This window comes from Zingiber officinale, chromosome 1A (assembly GCF_018446385.1).
Source record: "Zingiber officinale cultivar Zhangliang chromosome 1A, Zo_v1.1, whole genome shotgun sequence".
Taxonomy (NCBI): domain Eukaryota; kingdom Viridiplantae; phylum Streptophyta; class Magnoliopsida; order Zingiberales; family Zingiberaceae; genus Zingiber; species Zingiber officinale.
The window spans coordinates 179,682,280-179,703,016 of NC_055987.1; the positions used below are offsets into that span (position 1 = coordinate 179,682,280).

The 20,737-nt window shown below is 42.3% G+C and overlaps 2 protein-coding genes across 2 annotated transcripts in view; both read right to left on the minus strand.

Annotated features, from left to right (window-relative positions):
- Nucleotides 1–19,005, minus strand: part of LOC122038534 (rho GTPase-activating protein 5-like) — a 29,361-nt gene extending 10,356 nt beyond the window's left edge. Inside the window, exon 1 of the mRNA XM_042598328.1 lies at nucleotides 18,405–19,005. Coding sequence (XP_042454262.1) covers nucleotides 18,405–18,853 — 449 coding nt within the window. The 5' untranslated portion in view covers nucleotides 18,854–19,005. The remainder of the gene's footprint in view (nucleotides 1–18,404) is intronic.
- Nucleotides 19,006–19,309: 304 nt separating this feature from the next.
- Nucleotides 19,310–19,816, minus strand: LOC122012845 (histone H3.3-like). The gene is made up of 2 exons (XM_042569506.1): nucleotides 19,745–19,816; nucleotides 19,310–19,648 (listed from the first exon to the last, which is right to left on the minus strand). The coding sequence occupies exons 1-2, from the start codon at nucleotides 19,814–19,816 to the stop codon at nucleotides 19,310–19,312; spliced, it is 411 nt and encodes a 136-aa protein (XP_042425440.1).
- Nucleotides 19,817–20,737: the final 921 nt, after the last annotated feature.

Sequence of the window (20,737 nt, forward strand, 5' to 3'; positions counted from 1 at the left end):
GGTCGGCAGACTGGAGGTTGTTTGGAGGTAGTCCGATCGACCTGGATATCTTTCGAGCAATGGAGCCTTCATCACTTCCATCGGCCAGTCGGTCGAAAAGTCGGGCCGAGCGAGAAAACAAACAAAAAAATAATGTTCCTTCCAATGCTTATTGGAGAACGACATTTTATCAAAAAAGACAACATTCACTCGAGCTTGGAACAGAGAGGTTCCCAGCTCGAACAACTTAGAATAATAAAAGTAGTGTAACACCCGAGGTACTAAAGGGATGTTATGCAGACAGAATAGCACGACCACCCTGCACAGCAACCTAAAGAAGTTGGGCACTAATTAATGTAGGGAAATGTGGAAATATTTACACACGGCGGAGAAGAAAGGATGAACGGGAAAGTGAAGGTCGATGGTCCTTCAAGAAGGGCAAAAAAGTCGTTGGGAGGCAAATGGGGCCGGTCATAGGCTAAGGGGATGGCAATTTGATAATCGAGAGGGGGACAATAGTGTTGGTCCCTTGGCGGCCGGCTAGAGGAGGTGAATAGCCTGCACAAAAATAAAAGAACTTTTCTCGTCTTTTCAAGCTAAATTAAGAAACACTTGCATAAAAAGAATCTCAATTAAAAAAAGAAAGTAAAGACAGAAGCACACAAGTAATTACTTAGTTTGCAATCAGACGATTGCTAATCCAAAGTAGTTAAAGTTCACTACTAATGTCTTTCAGACGGAGAATCCTCTTACAGCATTAAACGCACTCAATTACAAAGCTAAACTCAAGGTCGAACGTTACAAGTGTTCTATGTATTTTTCAGTGTTGTTTAGCTTCTGGGAGCAGGGTTGTATTTATAGTTCTAATCGGGGTGCCTGGAAGGGTCTAGGCGCCTCGGCATAGATAGAATTTTATCCACAACACACCGAATCGCGACAGTGCCCGTTTCGATAATATTTCTATTCCGGGCACCCGGAGGGGTTCCACTCGGACTGTGAGGCGCTCTAGAGGCGCCTAGTTGATCCGGGCGCTTGGACCAAGTCAACCAGCAGGTTGACTTTTCGATCCGATTCTCGCTCCAGTTCTGCTCGTTTGGGTGATTTCGACCATCCGGAATAGAGCTCACCCGAACCCATCTTCCGACTTTCTCGAACAATCCTTCCACTCCAGCTTCTCGTCCCTCGGAACTGCCGTGCGCTTCCTTTTCGTCCGCCAGCGTACTCCGCTCGTTTGGGTGATTTCGGCCATCCAGAATAGGACTCACCAGAATCCATTTTTCGGTCTTCTCGAGCAATCTTCCACTCCGGCTTCTCGTCCCTCGGAAACACCGCGCGCCTCCTTCACCTCCGCTAGCGTACTCTTCCGCAGCACCTCATCCCTCAAACGCACCGAGTCCATCGACCCTCTCCCGTGTCATCCTTCTCGTTAGCTGCGTCTTTCGCTCGACCTCCTGTGCTCCTAAGTTCCTACACACTTAGACACAGAACATTAAAATATAACAGGACCTAACTTGACTGATCACATCAAAACTACCACGAGGAACTTACGATCTCCCCTTTTCTAATGTGAGTAAATCCAAGTTAGGGTAAACCAAAAGACAGCTTAAATTGAAAATATGTTTTGCAAAAAAAAAATTATAAAAATTAACCCTCCCCCTAGACTTTGTTAGGACCTTCGGACGCGGCTAGAGAGAGGGGGGGTGAATAGCCGACTTCTCGTTTCTTTCTACAATTTGAGTTAGCGCAGCGGAAATAAAAAGTAGAAACGAAAAGGAGAATATCAAACCTCAAACGCGACGATATAACGAGGTTCGGAGATGATACTCCTACTCCTCGGCGTGTCCGTAAGGTGGACGAATCCTATCAATCCGTCGGTGGATGAAACCCCGGAAAACAGGCTAATAAAAACTCCTTCTGGGTGGAGAAACCTCGCCACAATCTCTCTTGCAACAGCAAGATCAGAGTACAAGAAATACAGCAAGAAGCCAAGAACAATATGAATGTAAAAACACTGGTTTGCTTGCCTTCTCGTCGACTGTTGATAAAGCAGCAACTTCACGGATGCCAACCACAGCAGCAACTGATCAGTTGGAGACACAGCCGAGGGAAGCTCACACGAAGCTTCAGCAGTGGAGAGCTCAACAAAGCTCAGATCGCAGGAGCAAGAAGAAGTCCACTATATTGTTTTGCTGTAGAGGCCCTCCACCTCGTTATATAACTTGAACCTACGAAGAAGACAGAAATCTAGCCGTTGTGTCTCAACGGCTAGGCCTGGACCGATCAGGCTCCACCCTGATCGGTCCAGGATGGCTCTGATCAGTCATGGGACCGATCAGGCCCTAGGCTGATCGGTCCCCAGACCGATCCCAACTGATCGGTCTGTGGACCGATCAGGCCATAGGTGGATCGGTCCCTCCTATTCCTTCTCCCAATCTGTTTGGTTACTGATCGGTCACCAGACCGATCAGATGACCCACAGTGAGAATCAGTGTATCACTGGATCGGTCAGCAGATACCCATAGTATCATTGGATCGGTCAGCAGACCGATCCAATTTCCCAGCCTTAAACCCTAAAGTCTTCCTGATCTAGAGAACGAGCTACCGAGCCCTCTCTGACCTAGTCCGGAGAACGAGCTACCGAGCCCTCTCCAACTTCGTCCGGTCCAGAGAACGAGCTACCGAGCCCTCTCTGACCTAGTCCAGAGAACGAGCTACCGAGCCCTCTCCGACTCCATCCAGTCCAAAGAACGAGCTACCGAGCCCTCTCTGACCTAGTCCGGAGAACGAGCTACCGAGCCCTCTCCGAACTCCCATACCAAGCTTCCATACTTGGACTTTTCCCCGTGCCCAGCTCCCTGCTTGGACTTTTCCCGTGCCAAGCTCCTGCTTGGATGCCAAGCTCCCTGCTTGGACCTTTCCGTGCCAAGTCTCCATACTTGGACTTTTCCCGTGTCAAGCTCCCTGCTTGGACTTTTCCGTGCCAAGCTCCCTGCTTGGACCTTTCTGTGCCAAGTCTCCATACTTGGACTTTTCCCGAATCAGGTCAACTCAAGTATGGTCAACCAGGTCAACCTTGACAAGTCGGGTCAACCAGGTCAACCTTGACCAAAGATTGCACCCACAATCCCCCAAGTTCCTATTCTTGTCAAACATTAAAATATAACTTCTCTATTCTTGTCAAACATCAAAAAATACCTCGAGTCAGGTCAACTCGAGTCGGGTCACCCAGATCAACCTTGACCTAAGGTTGCACCAACAATCTCCCCCTTTTTGATGTTTGACAAAAATCATAATCAAGTTAGGTTAACCCGATAACCTAACTTAGGTTTTCCAATAGTTCTCCAATGTTCTTCCTTGAACATTCTCTGAACATTCTCCCATTCTCTCCCTTTTTGACAGACATCACATTCTCCGTTTTTGACACACATCAAAAAGGAGTGAATCAAGGTCAAGAGTTTCTTCCTAATGAAAGTCTCATACCTTTCATCGAAACCCTTAATTTCCCCCTTGATACTAAAATCAACAATCAACTTAGTGATAATCACTTATTAAAAAAAACTTTGACGAGCAAAAATTCCCCCTAAAAGTCAACTCCTCCTTGACCATTAGGTAAAACTCCCCCTAAAGTTCAACTCCTCCTTGACCATTGCACCAACAATGTCTTGGAGAGTTTCAACCCTTTAGAAATCTAAAACACCAACTTCCACAGCTGAAATTTCAGACAATCAGTCGACTCTGATCGCTCACCGGACCGATCAGGACTCCACTGGATCGGTCACCAGACCGATCAGACTTCCCTGGATCGGTCCAGTGACCGATCCACACTACTCTGGACCGATCAGGCTCTTCTCTGATCGGTCCACAACTCTCTGATAAGAGTTTTGAATTTTTTTTTTCTCCCGAAATTCAGAAACCCCTAAAAAAATTACAAAAAATTCCAAAAATTGTAAAATTTTGAGGATACATTCCTCATAACATATATTATCATGGAAAAATAGTTTTCTATGAAAATAACTCCCATTTTTTAATCTTGATACAAAGTTCGAAAGACTTTGAAATAGCTCAAGGTTAATCCATCTTTGTATCAACTTGCTCAATGATGAATGCTATCACTAGAAAAGCTTCATCAAGGTTTTTCAAATCAATTTTGAAATGATCTTAAACCATTCAATTTAGGACCACAATCTTAGGGCTAAATGTACATGACTTGTACACAAGTTTTCCCTATGATCCTCAAATTCGAATTAGGCTCATCTAGGTACAAGAACTATGCACCTTGATCCTAACTCATAATCCTAATATCTCACACACATCTAAGGTGTATCAAACACATCCAAGTCAGTTTTGATGTGAGATATGGGTTTAGGTCATCTTAAGCTAAGTTCTCATGCATTTTCTAAACAACAATTTGATCTCCATATCAAATTATGTTTCTATCCTTAAATCAAATTAATTGATCATAAATGCAAGAGATGATGACATGGCATAAAATAATATCATAAGTGGAAACATATGCCAATGTCATGATGTCATGTAATCAAGTATGAAACTTAAATAAGGCATGACATATAACTAACCTAAGCATTATCATGACATTTCAAATGATAATAAAATAAATATGATGTCATGACATGGCATATGACAAACAATGTATGACAAATAACATATAAAGGTATAGAAAATATCTAATTCTAGCCTTAGTTGTCATTTTTTATAATTTTGATTATTTTACCATAAATTCTATATTCCTAAGTGTAATAGACCTAAAATCATATACTAAAGATTTTTAGATCACTATGTGCCAATTAGATTGATCTTAGAAAACTCCTCAAATGTGGTTGGCACATCCTAATCACCTTAGGAATAATTTTTAATTTCATTTTCAAGGCTTGATTACACCTTGAAAATTCCTAAAATGCCACATTTTACCATGAGTAGGTTAACTACCTATCCAAATAAGGTTGGCACACCCTAAACCATCTAGCGTGAAGGAATCACGCTCCTAGGAACCCAATACCTATTTGAGCTCATTGGGTTCACTAAATATTCACTAGGGATGACTTCCCTAGCAATCCTCCTAATGACCCTCCTAGGCTTTAAAGCCTTGGTCATTTGGGACTCATCAAGATCAACTCTAGGAGTGACTCCTCTTGTGACCTTGATGATGGTCTTCTTAGCCCTAGGTCTTGTTCCATAATCGAATGGAACATTATGATAAACGGACTTGACCACTTGAGACTTAGGTTTGTGACCCAAACCTCTCATGTCCTTGGGCTTTGATTTTTGACCCTTAGACCCTAGAGTTGACTTCTCCAAATTCTTAAGAGTCTTTTCTAAAGTGTCAAGTCTTGACCTCAAGACTTGATTTTCCTTCTTTAATTCCTCAAGCTTTAATTTTCCATTTTTCTTTGAGATATTCCTAGGCATATGTCTAGTTGTTTTGGGATTCCTATCTAGGTTTTCCTTAACCTTAGATGAGTTAACTCTAGGGTTGGCATTTCTAGCATTGTCCTTATCTAGGCTAACATGTTTGGCACCTAAGCACATTTATCGGTTTCTATGGTTATCATGCTTATCATTATTGACAATTGCAATAAAACTACTAGCATGTGTCTTATTAGAATTGCAAGAATGTGCCTTAAAGGATACCTTAGGGTTTGCCTTAGCTCCCCCCATAGATGTGCTTGGTCTCTTGTCCTTGTGAGGTTGCCTCCCCCTTGGACATTGACTCCTATAATGCTTGCATTGGAAACACACCACGTGCTCCTTGCCCTTGCGTATCGGGACTCCGGCTTCCTTGACTTTTGGTGCCGGTGGAGTCTTCCTAATCCTCTTTGGATATTTACTTTTGTAATGCCCATATTCCCTACACTCAAAGTATATTATATGTAATTTACTTGAAATTAAGTTGCTTGAGTTACCTAGGGTTGAGGATGGATATAAGCTCTCTCCTTCATCCCTTCCGGAGGTAGAGGCTTCTTCTTCTTGCTCCAATCTTGAAGAAGAACTCTCCTCCTCTTCTTCCTTAGATGTTGAGTAGCCCTCAACTTCTAATTCCATACCTCCATGATGTGAGCTACTTGGCTCACTTGACTCCTCTTCATGACTTGAATTGGAGCTCTCCTCATGGAACTTAGCCAAGTTGTTCCTGACTCCTTGGCATTAGGTAATGAAAATTCAAAGATTTTCGTTACCTCGTCGTTGATTATGGATTGGTGGATTTGTTCCTTCGTCCACTTCTTCTTCTCGAGAGGTTCTCCTTCTTTATCCACCGGAGAAATAAAACCTACTTGTACACAATTCCAATTTACTAGGTTAGTCATAATAAAATACTTCATTCTTACCTTCCAATACGCGAAGTCGTCGCGATCGTAGAAGGGTGGAATCGTGACGTCTTCTCCAAGTTGATCCATTCTCTAGCTCGTGCTCCCCCGGGTGTTAATCCGATGAAGAGCGACCTCGCTCTGATACCACTTGTTCGGACCTTCGGACGCGGCTAGAGAGGGGGGTGTGAATAGCCGACCCCAAATTCTCGTTTCTTTCTACAATTTGAGTTAGCGCAGCGGATATAAAAAGTAGAAACGAAAAGGAGAATATCAAACCTCAAACGCGACGATATAACGAGGTTCGGAGATGATACTCCTACTCCTCAGCGTGTCCGTAAGGTGGACGAATCCTATCAATCCGTCGGTGGATGAGACCCCGGAAAACCGGCTAATAAGAACTCCTTCTGGGTGGAGAAACCTCGTCACAATCTCTCTTACAACAGCAAGATCAGAGTACAAGAAATACAGCAAGAAGCCAAGAACAATATGAATGTAAAAACACTGGTTTGCTTGCCTTCTCGTCGACTGTTGATGAAGCAGCAACTTCACGGATGCCAACCACAGCAGCAACTAATCAGTTGGAGACCCAGCCGAGGGAAGCTCACACGGAGCTTCAGCAGTGGAGAGCTCAACAAAGCTCAGATCGCAGGAGCAAGAAGAAGTCCACTATATTGTTTTGCTGTAGAGGCCCTCCACCTCGTTATATAACTTGAACCTACGAAGAAGACAGAAATCTAGCCGTTGTGTCTCAGCAGGCCTCGACCGATCAGCTAGCTCCACCCGATCGGTCCAGATGGCTCGACGGTCATGTAACCGATCAGCCTTAGTCGATCGGTCCCCAGACGATCCCAACTCTCACGAGAGTTGCCGAGCCTGATCGGTCCGGGGACCGATCAGCCATAGGGATCGGTCCCTCCTATTCCTTCTCCCAACTGTTGTTATCGATCGGTCACCGACCGATCGATGACCCACAGATGAGAATCGCATCACCGATCGGCCGCCAGATACCATAGATCATGGATCGGCCGCCAGACCGATCCATTTCCCACCTTAAACCCAAAGTCTTCCCGATCAGAGAACGAGCCACTGAGCCCTCTCGACCTGGTCCGGAGAACGAGCCACCGAGCCCTCTCCAACTCGTCCGGTCCGTAGAACCAGCCACCGAGCCTCTCTAACCTAGTCCGGAGAACGAGCCACCGAGCCCTCTCGACTCCATCCAGTCCAGAGAACGAGCTACCGAGCCCTCTCTGAGTCCGGAGAACGAGCTACCGAGCCCTCTCTCACCCATCCAGCCGAGAACGAGCTACCGAGCCTCTCGACTCCATCCGGCCGAGAACGAGCTACCGAGCCCTCTCGACTGGTCCGGAGAACGAGCCACCGAGCCCTCTCGACCCAGCCAGAGAACGAGCTACCGAGCCTCTCTCGACCTGGTCCGAGAACGAGCCACCGAGCCCTCTCGACTCCATCCCGGTCGAGAACGAGCCACCGAGCCCTCTCGGCCTAGTCAGAGAACCAGCTACCGAGCCCTCTCCGAACTCCCATGCCAAGCTTCCATACTGGACTTTTCCCGTGCCCACTCCATGCTTGGACTTTTCCCGTGCCAAGCTCCTCAGACTGATAACCTATGGACTTTTCGTCCAAGCTCCCTGCTTGGACTTTTCCATGCCAAGTCTCCATACTTGGACTTTTCCCGTGCCAAGCTCCCTGCTTGGACCTTTCCGTGCCAAGTCTCCATCCTTGGACTTTTCCCGTGCCAAGCTCCCTGCTTGGACTTTTCCGTGCCAAGTCTCCATACTTGGACTTTTCCCGTGCCAAGCTCCCTGCTTGGACCTTTCCGTACCAAGTCTCCATACTTGGACTTTTCCCGAATCAGGTCAACTCAAGTCGGGTCAACCAGGTCAACCTTGACAAGTCGGGTCAACCAGGTCAACCTTGACCAAAGGTTGCACCCACAATCCCCCAAGTTCCTATTCTTGTCAAACATCAAAATATAACTTCTCTATTTTTGTCAAACATCAAAATATACCTCGAGTCAGGTCAACTCGAGTCGGGTCACCCAGATCAACCTTGATCTAAGGTTGCACCAACAGACTTAACCTTCACTTCTCCCCCTTTGATCACATTAAAAGTGGGGTACTTTAAAAAGATTGGTAAATCAGTCTAAAACACAAGTCTAAGGGAAAAAGAATTATTATTCTCCAGAAAAATCAAGAAATTTAAGATTCAAAAATCTGAATTTTTCTAATTTATATACTATCTTTTTAGATTTGAAAACATTCTGAAAATTTTTATAACAATTGTACAATCATATATAAAGCAGATATAAATTTTAAAAAAAAATTATATTATTTTAAGTAAAAATAAATTCTTGTCTACATAAAGACATATTTTTCAAAAAAAATGCTTAAAAATAGTTGTTAACTTTGAAAATCGTGAATTATTTTTTGAGAATGTATTATAGGAAGTAACTTTGCAAAAAAAAAAAAATTTCACAAATTGAATTTTTGAGAAATTTTTAATATTACAAATAGTTGTTTGAATAAATAATTCATATAAAACTTAATAACAGTCAGAAAATTTCAAAATTATTTTCTTAGATTGATAACATAATGACTTTTTACAGAAAAATAAATTTTGCAAAAATTAACTCTAAGACCAACCAACAACAATAACCAAGTCTTTCCCACGTATGAATCCTTATACGTCATTGAGTCTATCTTCTACTATATCATCATCTATATTTAAGTAAATTTTATCTTATTTTATTGTTGCTAACCATGTCTTTTTTGTTCTTCCTCTTCCTCGTGTAATATGCATGTTTATCATAGTTTCACATCACCTAACTGGAGCATTTATTGGTTGTCTAAGTACATGTCCGTACCACATTAAACGTGTCTCTCGGAGTTTTTTCTCAATAGATGCAACTCTGACTTTCTCTCTAATGCTCTCATTTCTTATTTTGTCTATCCTCGTATCTTCACACATCCACCTTAACATCCTCATCTTTGCAACTCTCATCTTCTGCTCATGTACTCGAGTCATAACCCAACATTCAGCTTCATATAACATAGTAGGTCTAACTGCGGTTTTATAACACTTACCTTTAAGTTTAAGAGGTATTTTACGGTCACATAAAATACTCGACGCTCCCCTTCATTTCAACCATCCTGCTTGTATTCTATGTAAGACATCTCTCTCAATCCCTCCATCGTTTTGCAAAAATGATCCTACATCTCCTATCTTAACAATTGTCTCATTACTTCTAATATTCCTATAATTAAATTTCATAAATTCTGTCTTTAATCTACTAAGCTTAAAACCTTTCTCTTCTTAGTATTTCCCACTAGTTTAGCATTTACTCCTTCACGTGTATCAAAATAATATCATCTGCAAACAACATGCACCACGGTACTATGTCTTGAATGTGCGCAGTGAGCTCATTCATAATTAGTGTAAAAAGATAGGGACTTAGAGTCGATCCTTGATGTAACCCTATTTTTATTGGAAATGATTTAGTTACTCCGCCTGAAGTTTTTACTCTGACTATTACATCCTCGTACATATCCTTATTAGCTCTGAGAAATAATTCTAAATCAAAAAGGAGAATTTTAGAAACAAAAATTATAGAAAAATAATACAATGGTAAAAAATATCAAAAATATTTTTTAAATAGAGAATATGATAATCTTTCACAGAAAAATAAAGTTTGAAAAAATAATTCTGCGAAATATTTTTAAATTGAAAAATATAATTTTTGTTAAACAATTCATAAAAGATAATTTAACGATCAGAAAAATTTAAACTTTTTTCTACAGATAAGTGATGGAATTCTCTTCTTCGGAAAAATTAAATTCTAATTAATTTCTAGCAGAAATTTTGCCAAACAATTTATTTGTAAATATTAGACAATTTTAAGAAATTCTAATTAAAAAATAGGGCATGCATAACAATTTAATTTAAACGTGTTTTTGGAATAAAAAATTGATTCCTTCTTATCAGATTAATCAAAAATTTTCTCAGAATATATTTTTGTGATATTCTTCTAATTTAGCTATTTTGAAATCTAAAATGTCAATTAAATCCTCAATCATATTTAAAATTTCTATTATTAGCATGTAGAAAATTTGAACATCAATCATCTTTTTCTAACATTTCAATTTTATCTTTTACTTTTGTATTTTCATCTATTAGTTTTTCAAATTCTTCTTTTTGGCATGCAAGTTCTTTCTTTGACTTTATATACTTTGTTTTCTTTTTATATAATGATTTACTTAGTATTTGCACAATTTTAAATAATTGCTCTGGAGGAAGCTTACTTGACTTACTATATATTCGTCGGTAGATGCTCCCCTTTCATTGCTACTTTCTTTTGCAATGTCTCTCCCTTTATTAATGCTATCGATGCTCATTTTCGAGGTGCTTTCGTCGTCTTCGGGTAGGTACTTGGCAATTAGCGTTGTTCCGGTAATTTCCACGGATCCGGATACTTTTGAAGACTAGTCCATAGCAGAATCAGATTCTTCTTTTGTTGATTGTTCGTAGAGCTCCAAGAACTTTTCCCAAAGTTCTCTTGCACATTGGTAGTTGCCGATTTTGTTTAGTTCTTGAGCAGAAAGAACACTCAGTAGGTGGAACTCGGCCTTACCATTTGCTATGAATTTGTCGCGCTGCTTCTGAGTCCAAAGATGCTCCTCGAGTTCTTGTCCATCTTTACTTTTGAGGACATCAAAATCAAATTTCCTAGAAAGCATCATATCAAAATCAGTTTGAAAAAATACCTCTATTTTTCGTTTTCAGAATGAGAACTCTCCCTCAAACGTTGGCGGGTAGATGCTAGCTCCGGCTATTTCTTGTGCTTCGGTCGGCGGTTAGTTCTTCTGAAGCGATTGGGCTCTAATACCACTTGTTGGTCCCTTGGTGGCCAGCTAGAGGGGGTGAATAGTTTTCTCGTCTTTTCAAGCTAAATTAAGAAACACTTGCATAAAAAGAACCTTAATTAAAGAAAGAAACTAAAGACAAAGGCACACAAATAATTACTTGGTTTGCAATCAAAGGATTGCTAATCCAAGGCAATTAAAGCTCACTATTAATCTCCTTCAGGCGGAAAAACCTCTTAAGCATTGAACATACTCAATTACAAAGCTAAACTCAAGGTCGAATGTTTACAAATGTTCTTCTCTATGTTTTTCGGTGTTGTTTAGCTTCTTGGAACATAACTGTATTTATAGCCCTAATCGAGGCACCTGGAAGGATTCCAAGAGCCTGGACATGGATAAAATATCCACAACGCACTAGATCACGACAGCGTGCGTATCAATAACATTTCTATTCTGGGAACGAGCGCCCAGACTGTGAGGTGCTCTGGAGACGCCCAGTTGATCCAAGCGCCCGGACCAAGTCAACCAGCAGGTTGTCTTTTCAATCCGGGTTCTCGCTCCGGTTCCGCTTGCTTGGGTAATTTCGATCATCCAGAATAGAGCTCACCCGAACCATCTTCCGACCTTCTCGAGCAATCCTTCCGCTCCGGCTTCTCGTCCCTCGAAACTACCGCGTGCTTCCTTCTTGTCTACCAGTGTACTCCGCTCGCTTGGGTGATTTCAGCCATCCGGAATACGGCTCAGAACCCATTTTCCGGCCCTCTCGAGTAATCTTCTGCTCTAACTTCTCGTCCCTCGGAAACGTCGCGCGCCTCCATGTCTGCCAGCGTACTCTTCCGCAGCACCTCGTCCCTCAGACGCACCGAGCCCGTCGACTCTCTCCCGTGCCGCCCTTCTCGCTAGCTGCATCTTTCCCTCAACCTCCTGTGCTCCTAAGTTCCTGCACACTTAAACAGGGCATCAAAATATAACAGGATCTGGCTTGACTTGGTTGATCACATCAAAACTACCACGGGTACTTACAGATAGGTAAGTTTCATTTGATCGATTTCATCGTCGTTGAACTTGTACCCAGTCGAAGTATACCACAACCCGGGGATGGACTCGGGAGGCTGAGGAGACACGGCCATAGAAAACAGAGAGGAAAGAAGATCAAGGACACGACTAGAGAAGGAAAGAGGAAGCTTAGAAATATTGCCGGCAATGACGAGGAAGAAGGGAATCGGCAAAACACGTACACAAAGGAGAGAAGAGAGGCGATAAAGTAGCAAACGATGATGAATAAGGGCTTATAAACCCCAGCGAACGATCGCCCTAAGCCATTCAATCGAGGGTTATAGAAAACGAAGCCAAGATCTGGTCGTGGAATTCGAAACGGGGCTTGTCACATCAACCGTGGATATCCGTCTATCGCATCAAGCGTGCGACAACAAAGATTTGGACACGTGGCGATGGGTGGCAGGGAAGCATTAATGAGGCTTAATTAAAAGGCATGGGCAGCGTGCTCAGTAATAATGACCAGAGATTTGCACAGTCTTCCAGAAATTGAGAGGACGTCAACAACCAATAAAAGGCATTCATCCAAGGAAGCGACGAGAAGTTGAAAAATTGTTAAGTGTCATTGCCAACCATCCCGACAGGCAAAAATCTATGACCAAGTGATAGTCGAGCGATGACTCTAAACCCAAGTCAGTAACTGATAGCCGAGCAGCGGCTCTAAACACATGACGGGAAGCAGCTACACTGCATAATAGCCGAGCGGCGGTTCTAAATCCGAGTAAAGTAGAACGGTGACTATAAATTTTTGGACGGTGGAACGCAAAGGCAAGCGGCGGCTCTAAGCCTAGAATTTCCAATTAGCCATGAAGGTCACCAAAGACACTACTTGTCCAGTCAATCGGACTTAGAACCTCCTTCAACTATACTTGAGGAGAAGGCTTGTGTGATGCGATGATAAAGGGGGCCCATCAAGCGTGGGTCAAGGGCGGAGACAGCCGCTGACGTAGAAGTCAAAAATCAGGGCGGTCAACGCCAGAGAACCAATGGGCTCACCAAAAGTGGGTCGAGTGGAAGTCGACGCTAACTGCCGATCGGGCTTAAAGTATCCGATCAGCCAAGAGACTCAGCGGAGTAGATCGCTCGTCCGACCGAGGTCACTACTGAAAGAACATCAGATGCTCATTACTGTCCAAGGGAGCACTAAGGCAACCAGAACACCTGTCCGTTCGGGCAAGAAACAATCTACTGAACCAAGGTACTATGAAGAAGAGTAGCTGAGATCAACCGGGCGGGGAGTCCCGGCCGAGTGGCTACCCCGCTCGGCCAAACAATGGGACCCCTCCCATATCTCGTAATATCCATCTGGGAGGTAATGCCGCTAACAACAGAGCATGGTCATCAGACAAATTGTACGACGGAAGCTTCTACTGTCATGTAGGGATTTACATGTCCTATTAAGGTATGGTATTAAAGACACTTTTCTGACATGTCTTTTCATAGGACGGTTAGAAAAACGTGCTCATGCCTTGAGGAATGTGCACGTCACTATATAAAGGGGGATCCATGCACCGATGGAGGTATGTAATATGCGTTATTTGTGCTCGTGTTCTCATTGTTCTTTCTACGATTCCAGTAACTGACTTGAGTATCGGAGGGTCAACGTCGGTTATGTTGGAACCCCAAGGTTGTTTTGGTGTGATCAACAAGTTAAGTTAGGTCCTGTGTATTTTTAACCTTGTGTCTAAGTGTGCAGAAGCTTAGGAGCACAGGCAGTCGAGCGAAAGACGCAGCTAGCGAGAAAAACGGCACGCAGTGCGTCCAAGAGACGAGGCGCTGCGGAAGAGTACATCGGCGGACGAGAAGGAAGCGTGCGATGGTTCCGAGGGACGAGAAGCCGGAGCGGAAGACTGCGGATGAGTACGCTGGCGGACGAGAAGGAAGCACGCGGCGATTCCGAGGGACGAGAAGTCGGAGCAGAAGCCTGTTTGAGAAGACCGGAAGTTGGGTTCGGGTGAGCCCTATTCCGGATGGCAGAGATCACCTAAGCGAACGGAAGACTCGGTCTGAGGCGAACGGAGCCGGAGCAGAAGATCCGGGCTGGAAAAAGTCAACGGGGTTGACTTTTCCAGCCGGGGAGCCCGGAACAGACCGAGGCGCCCGGACCCCTCCGGGGCGCCCGAAGTTGACTTTTTGACCAGATCACGTCAATCGCGATCTGAACGTTGAGGAATAAAGTTTTATTCCCCCGGGCGCCCCGACCAAGGCTATAAATACAGCCTTGGTCTAGAAGCTAATCAACAACTCAAGCAATTCATTCTTTCTACACTTGTATGCTTTTTTTGTTGTTAAGTTTCTGTTTTCTGCGCTTCATCGTTGCAAGAGGCTTCTCCGCCTGAAGGAGATACTAGTGCTACTTCTTCCTTGGATTAACAACCTCCCCGGTTATAACCAAGTAAATCTCTGTATGCCTCTTCTTTTCTTTTAATTTACTGCTTATTTATTTTATATGCAAGTGTTAGTTTAAGATAAGTCGAGAAAGGTTTGTGTTTTATTATTTGCAGGCTATTCAACCCCCTTATAGCCGGCCGCCGGGATCCAACAAATGGTATCAGAGCCAAGGCGCTTCAGGAGGACTAACCGCCAATCGAAGCAGAGATAATGGTCAGACCAAGCATCTACCCGCCGAAGTTCGAAGGGGAATTCGCTAGCTGGAAAAAGTGAATGCAGGTATTCTTTAAAACCGATTTCGATTTAATGTTTAATTATGGAATTCAGTTTTACAGCACCGGAAAGTAAGAAGAAACACCACTGGACGAAAAAGGAGCAGGTCAACTACGTGGCAAACGGCAAAGCTGAGTATTATCTACTAACCGTTCTTCCGCCACAAGAAGTCAACCGGATCGGCAACTACGACTCCGCGAAGGAACTTTGGGAGAAGTTCCTTGAGCTGCACGAAGGAACGTCCGAAGCAAAACTCACAAAACAGGATCTACTCCGCAACCAGCTCACCAACCTGCGACTTGGGGAAGACGAGACAGTTGCGCATCTGCACTCAAGGATAAAGGAAATCATCACCGGACTTTCGAATTTCGGAGAGACGGTAAGTAATCGAGATTCGTTAAGGTACGCACTAAATTCCTTTCCTAGAAATTCAAAATGGGTGTCACTAGTAGATGCCTTTTATATTTCAAAAGACTTAGAAAAAATTTCATTAGAAGAATTTTTTTCTACATTTGAAGTGCACGAATCAAGATGTGCAGGTACGAAGGAGCTCAAAAATAACATCGCCCTCAAAGCATCGAGAGACGAACCTGAGTCGGAATCTTCTCTCGACGATGAGGAAATAGTAATGGTGGTAAGACGGTTTAAGAATCTTTTTAAATCTAGGAAATCTAACCATCCGCAAGGGAAAAAGAAAAAGATCATCCGCTGCTACCACTACAACGAAGAAGGGCACGTCAAGGACAACTGCCCCAAGCTAAAGAACAAGGATAAGGATAAAGATAAGAAGTCTGTCCAAAAGCGCAAGACCCTAAAGGCGACGTGGGACGATACGTCGTCCGAATCAGAAGTCGAGGCGTTCTCCGGACTTGCATTAATGGCGAGTCATCAAGACGACAATTGCGATTCAAGCTCTTCCGAAATGAGCATCGAGAGCATCGATGAAGGGGGAGCTACGTCGGAAGAAAGCAGCACTTCAGGGGAGACACGGGCAACGAGATCGACAAGGTAAGTAAGGTACGATCTCTTCCTCCCGATAAACTCTTTAAATTCATTAAATTATTAACAAAATATTGCTGCAAATTAGAAAAAGGAAATAAAAATTTAAAAGTAATATTAGCTAAATCTTACCCTCTAGAAAATTTAGACAAATCAAAATTAGAAAATGAAAAGTTGAAATCAGAAAATAATAATTTGAAAATGCAAATAGATAGTCTAAAAAATCATGCATGTTCAAATAAAACATATTTTAGAAAATACAACAATTTAAATTGGTATTTTCGATATCATAAGGGACAGATTAGAAATATTTCAAAGAAAATGTCCCTAAGAAATTCCTAGTTAATCCAGTAGGTCGGAACCTATATTGAGTTCCTAAGTCTTGTTTAACTTGAATTTTTAAATGGATCTAGAGCTTTCAGTGAGAAAATTGGACATCAAAATTTATTTATGAGGCTTTGTCTAAGGAAATGGTTGTTGCTCCAATAACCAAGAAGATCTAGTGTCTCGCCACGACCTGGAAGCCAAAATATTGAAATAAAAATATTTAATTAACTTTCTAATAAAAGCATTAAGGTGAAAACTTAATAATACTTTAAAAAGTTTTTTAAAACATTTTTTTTATTTTCAAAATTTCTTTTCTTAGAATTTTTTTGCGTAAAACTTTTACATAAAAGTTAAAAGTTGTTCTGAAATTTATGCTTAAAATCTTTACTTAAAAAATTTTCAAAAAATTTTTTTACAAAATTCCTTAAGTCAGAATTTTTTTCTCTTATTTAAAGTTTTACTTAGAAATTTTTTTTATTTTTCCTTAGAAAAATTTTACCAAAAATTTTTTCTTAGAAATTGTTTAACTTAGAATAATTTTTTGCTGAAAATTATTGCAAATTCTCTAACTTAGAATTTTCTAAAGAAAGTTAGAAAATTTTTTTTAACCCTTAAATTTTCTTCGGAACCCCATTTTTTTATGTGATCAAATGGGGAGAAGGAAAGTTATAAGTATAGGGGAAGGTAGACAATTTTCTATCTTTTTGCACTTAATTGCAAATTTAGTTAGTTTATTTTTATGTCTATTTTTACCCTAACTTAACTTGGGTTGCTCACATCAAAAAGGGGGAGATTGTTGCTTCTTCATCATTTTTGGACAAGATCAGGTGTGATTGTGAGTGGCAATGAGAGATTGTTTAAAAGGAGAGAAGCTTGCAAGGGTTGTAGGCAAAGAAAAAAAAATAATTACTTCCAAAAGGTTTTATCAATTCGATCTGAGAGGCTAGCACCTAACAGATAGTGTCGAGTTCGTGATCTAGTGTGAATAGATACCGTGGGATTCTCATTTGTTTGTGATATCGTTCACATTCATCAAGGTTTACGAGGTATCAAAAATCTAATTTATTCATAAATATTCCGCTATGCTCCAATTCTAACACATTACAAAAAGTGTAATCCAATGAAATCAATGCATCATTTATCAATTCTAATGCAAGCAAACTAATTTCTTACGTGGTTATAAAACTCAATATTTGTAGCAAGTGGGTTTTTAAATATTTTGGTGTGTACATAAACAAATAATAAATAAATATGTTTATTTGTCTATTCATATATGTGCTCAATGTTGATGAATAGCAACAAGTTGTGTCGTGGACAAAAGGCACCAACAGAATTATCGTGGCAACAAATGGATCTAGTCTCAAAAAAACCAAAGAAAAATTTGGGTAGTGGGACGTTGACCAAAATGAGTATTTGCAGTTCACAAAAAACATAAATAAAATCTAAATGGTTTTGGTTCAGCTTGAGATCTAAAATCCACCATAAATCTCCTCTCCTGGGATTTCTGTTCACGTTTATAATCTCATAACTCAAATTCATCGGTTCTAACATATTATTAGCTTGTGTTCAATTATCAGCACACCAACAATGAATTCACCCAAATAGTGCAAAAAAAATTTTAAAAAAAAATATTAGAGCTTCACTACATCGAAAAAGTGGCATTCCTTTACACCACATTTACAATTCGTGCTAAGAATAATCAAACCACATTGCAATCCTTTACACCACATTTTGGGTTAAGTGCTAAAAAAATTTTAAAAATATTTATTTGTGTTATATTTTGACACTCGCCTAAATTTTCAATCAAAACTTCTAACACAGACAAGTTATTATTTAGTGGAATGTTAAATTTTCATGCCTGGAGAATGGTTATAAGCATTAAATCGTATTTTTGTGCGAACTTTTGGTTAAAAATATGGTTTTGTATTTCTTTCTCATGTTATAATGGATCTTAATTTAGTATTTTTTTTTAAATATCTATTATGATCATTTGTAGTTTCTTGTTTACAATATACTAAACATTATTTTTATTTTAATACTAAAACTGATAAACTTTGGGGTGAAAGTATTTTAGGACGAGTATGCGAGAATAATTTATAAAAAAAAACTCAAAATTTACCGTGAAACAATAAAAAAATAGAAATAGAAATAGAAATTTTGAAAAATGCAGGGATACCTGGCGCTAGGAACCCTACGGGGAAGATCGGGCTCTAGCTCCACGGGAAGCCCAAGGAAGCCGTCAAATCGGTCGAAGGTAACATGCGCGAGGTGCCGCACTTCAGTGGGCCATCCAATCTCCATGGAGTTGGCGGAGGCACCGGAGCACACCCGGTCCTCCGCCGCGCCGACTCTGCAAATCACCAGCGACTTCCTCAGCGCCGCCAGCAAGGCCGCTATTACCGAGAACGTGCTCTGGTGCTGGTGTCGTTCCTCCCTCCTCTCCCCCTCTTCCTCTACCGAGAACGGTTCCGGCACAATCAAGGGAGAGTAGATGGGGGAAACCACCTCTTCCTCATCTTCTTCTTCTTCTTCCTCCTCCTCCTCCTCCTCCTCCTCGCCTTCCTCTTCCTCAGACGATTGCCGCTCAGACGGGGGCGAGGAGAAACGAATCTGGAAGCGGACCATGGCTGCGGCGGAGCCAATAGGGAGATCCAGAAGCAGTAAGTCCAACGATGGAGTTGGGATGGCAATAGAATGCGGCGATGGCGATGGCGTGGGTGGAGGTAGTGATGAGGAAGTGGGCAAGCTTTTTGTGGGTTGACGGAGACATGTCTTAATAGCCGAATTGATTCGTTGAGATTATTTTTTTTTATTTTGCTTTCGCCGAGGAGGAGGAGAAGAAGTATTCCCATCAGCCATCGTTTTCTTTGTCTAATATTCAAACACGGAATGGATGATGATAGAGAGACTGGACCCACCTTTTTCAATAAGCGGATGATCTACATGACAAGTCATGGTAATGCGCCGTGACTGACTGTCCTTGGGGCAGCATTCGCCACGCGAGATGCGCATGTGCGTCACATGCGCGTGACTTCAACATTCAACATAATTAATAAACAACACATTCGTCAAGAGTTTTTGTTAATGGCGTTCGCCGCGGATGCGACGAGCGAGTTGGACGTCCTTGGGCATAATGGTGACGCGCTTGGCGTGGATGGCGCAGAGGTTGGTGTCCTCGAAGAGGCCGACGAGGTAGGCCTCGGCCGCCTCCTGCAGCGCCAGCACGGCGTGGCTCTGGAACCGCAGGTCCGTCTTGTAGTTCTGCGCGATCTCCCGCACCAGCCGCTGGAACGGCAGCTTCTGGATCAGCAGATCCGTGTTCTTTTGGTACTTACGGATCTCGCGCAGCGCCACGGTCCCCGGCCGGAACCGGTGCGGTCGCTTAACCCTCCCTGCCAGTGGCTGAGACATCCTCGCTACCTACAAACAGAGTAGTGCCGTTGTGTATGATCATAACGTGCGTGCGCATTGGTTAATCAGTGGGAACCACAGTGAGTGAGTAAGTGAGTGAGTGACCTTGGTGGCGAGTTGCTTGCGGGGAGCCTTGCCGCCGGTGGACTTGCGTGCGGTCTGCTTTGTGCGAGCCATTGAATTGGGAACTCGTACTGTTGGTTTCAGAGTCGATCGATAATAATGGAAGGTCGGCGTCGAGAGGACATATATATAGAGAGAGTTCGATCACATGGCCGGTGGGAGGTGGCGGTTACGAACGAACGAACGTGGAGAAAGGCGGTTGTTGGTTACGAGCGAGAGATCGGAGGGTTTAAACTTGCAATCCTTCCGCTCTCCGCTGATGAGCGGAGGAAGACTGATTTCAACTTCGATGCTTCATGCGCGCGAGTGGTTATACATTCAGTTATTCTCATGGCCGTCAGCATGGAGACGCCGTTTTCTTCCCGGCCTGTTGATTAGGATGCTTGTTCACTTACACCTGTCGGTCTCTTGTAATCCAGTTTTGGAGGAGCTTCCGTACGATCAGGTCGGCGTACTCCAAGATAACTAAACCAGAATGGATGCACATTGCATCCACAACGTAGAGACGCATCCTCGCTCTTCCCAAAATACGCCAATGGATAAATCCACTTTCTTAAAATCCAACGTAACTGTGGAACTCATCTAAACTAAACTGATCTAAAAATATTCAGATGTTCATTCGATTTTCACTTGATTATCCAAACACATTACTGATAATCTAGAATAGTTAAACCGAACCAGTCGTATATAACCTAAGTCTTCTCTTGCAGGCAGTAATATAGAAACTAACAGACCTTAACACCTTCAAAGTGAAAGATCAGGAACTTCTATATATCAAATAGCAGCTGATGCGATGAGGGAGAGAACCAATAAAGATAGATTAAAGTAGAAAAAATCGATTGACGTGAAAGCTAAAATTAAAAAAAAAAAAAAAGTCAAAGTCAACCAAGCCACTAGTTATGGCCAAGTGATCGAAATGTCCGAATGAACGAGCAAGATCAAATAGATAACTTGAGGTTAAGAGACAAACAAACA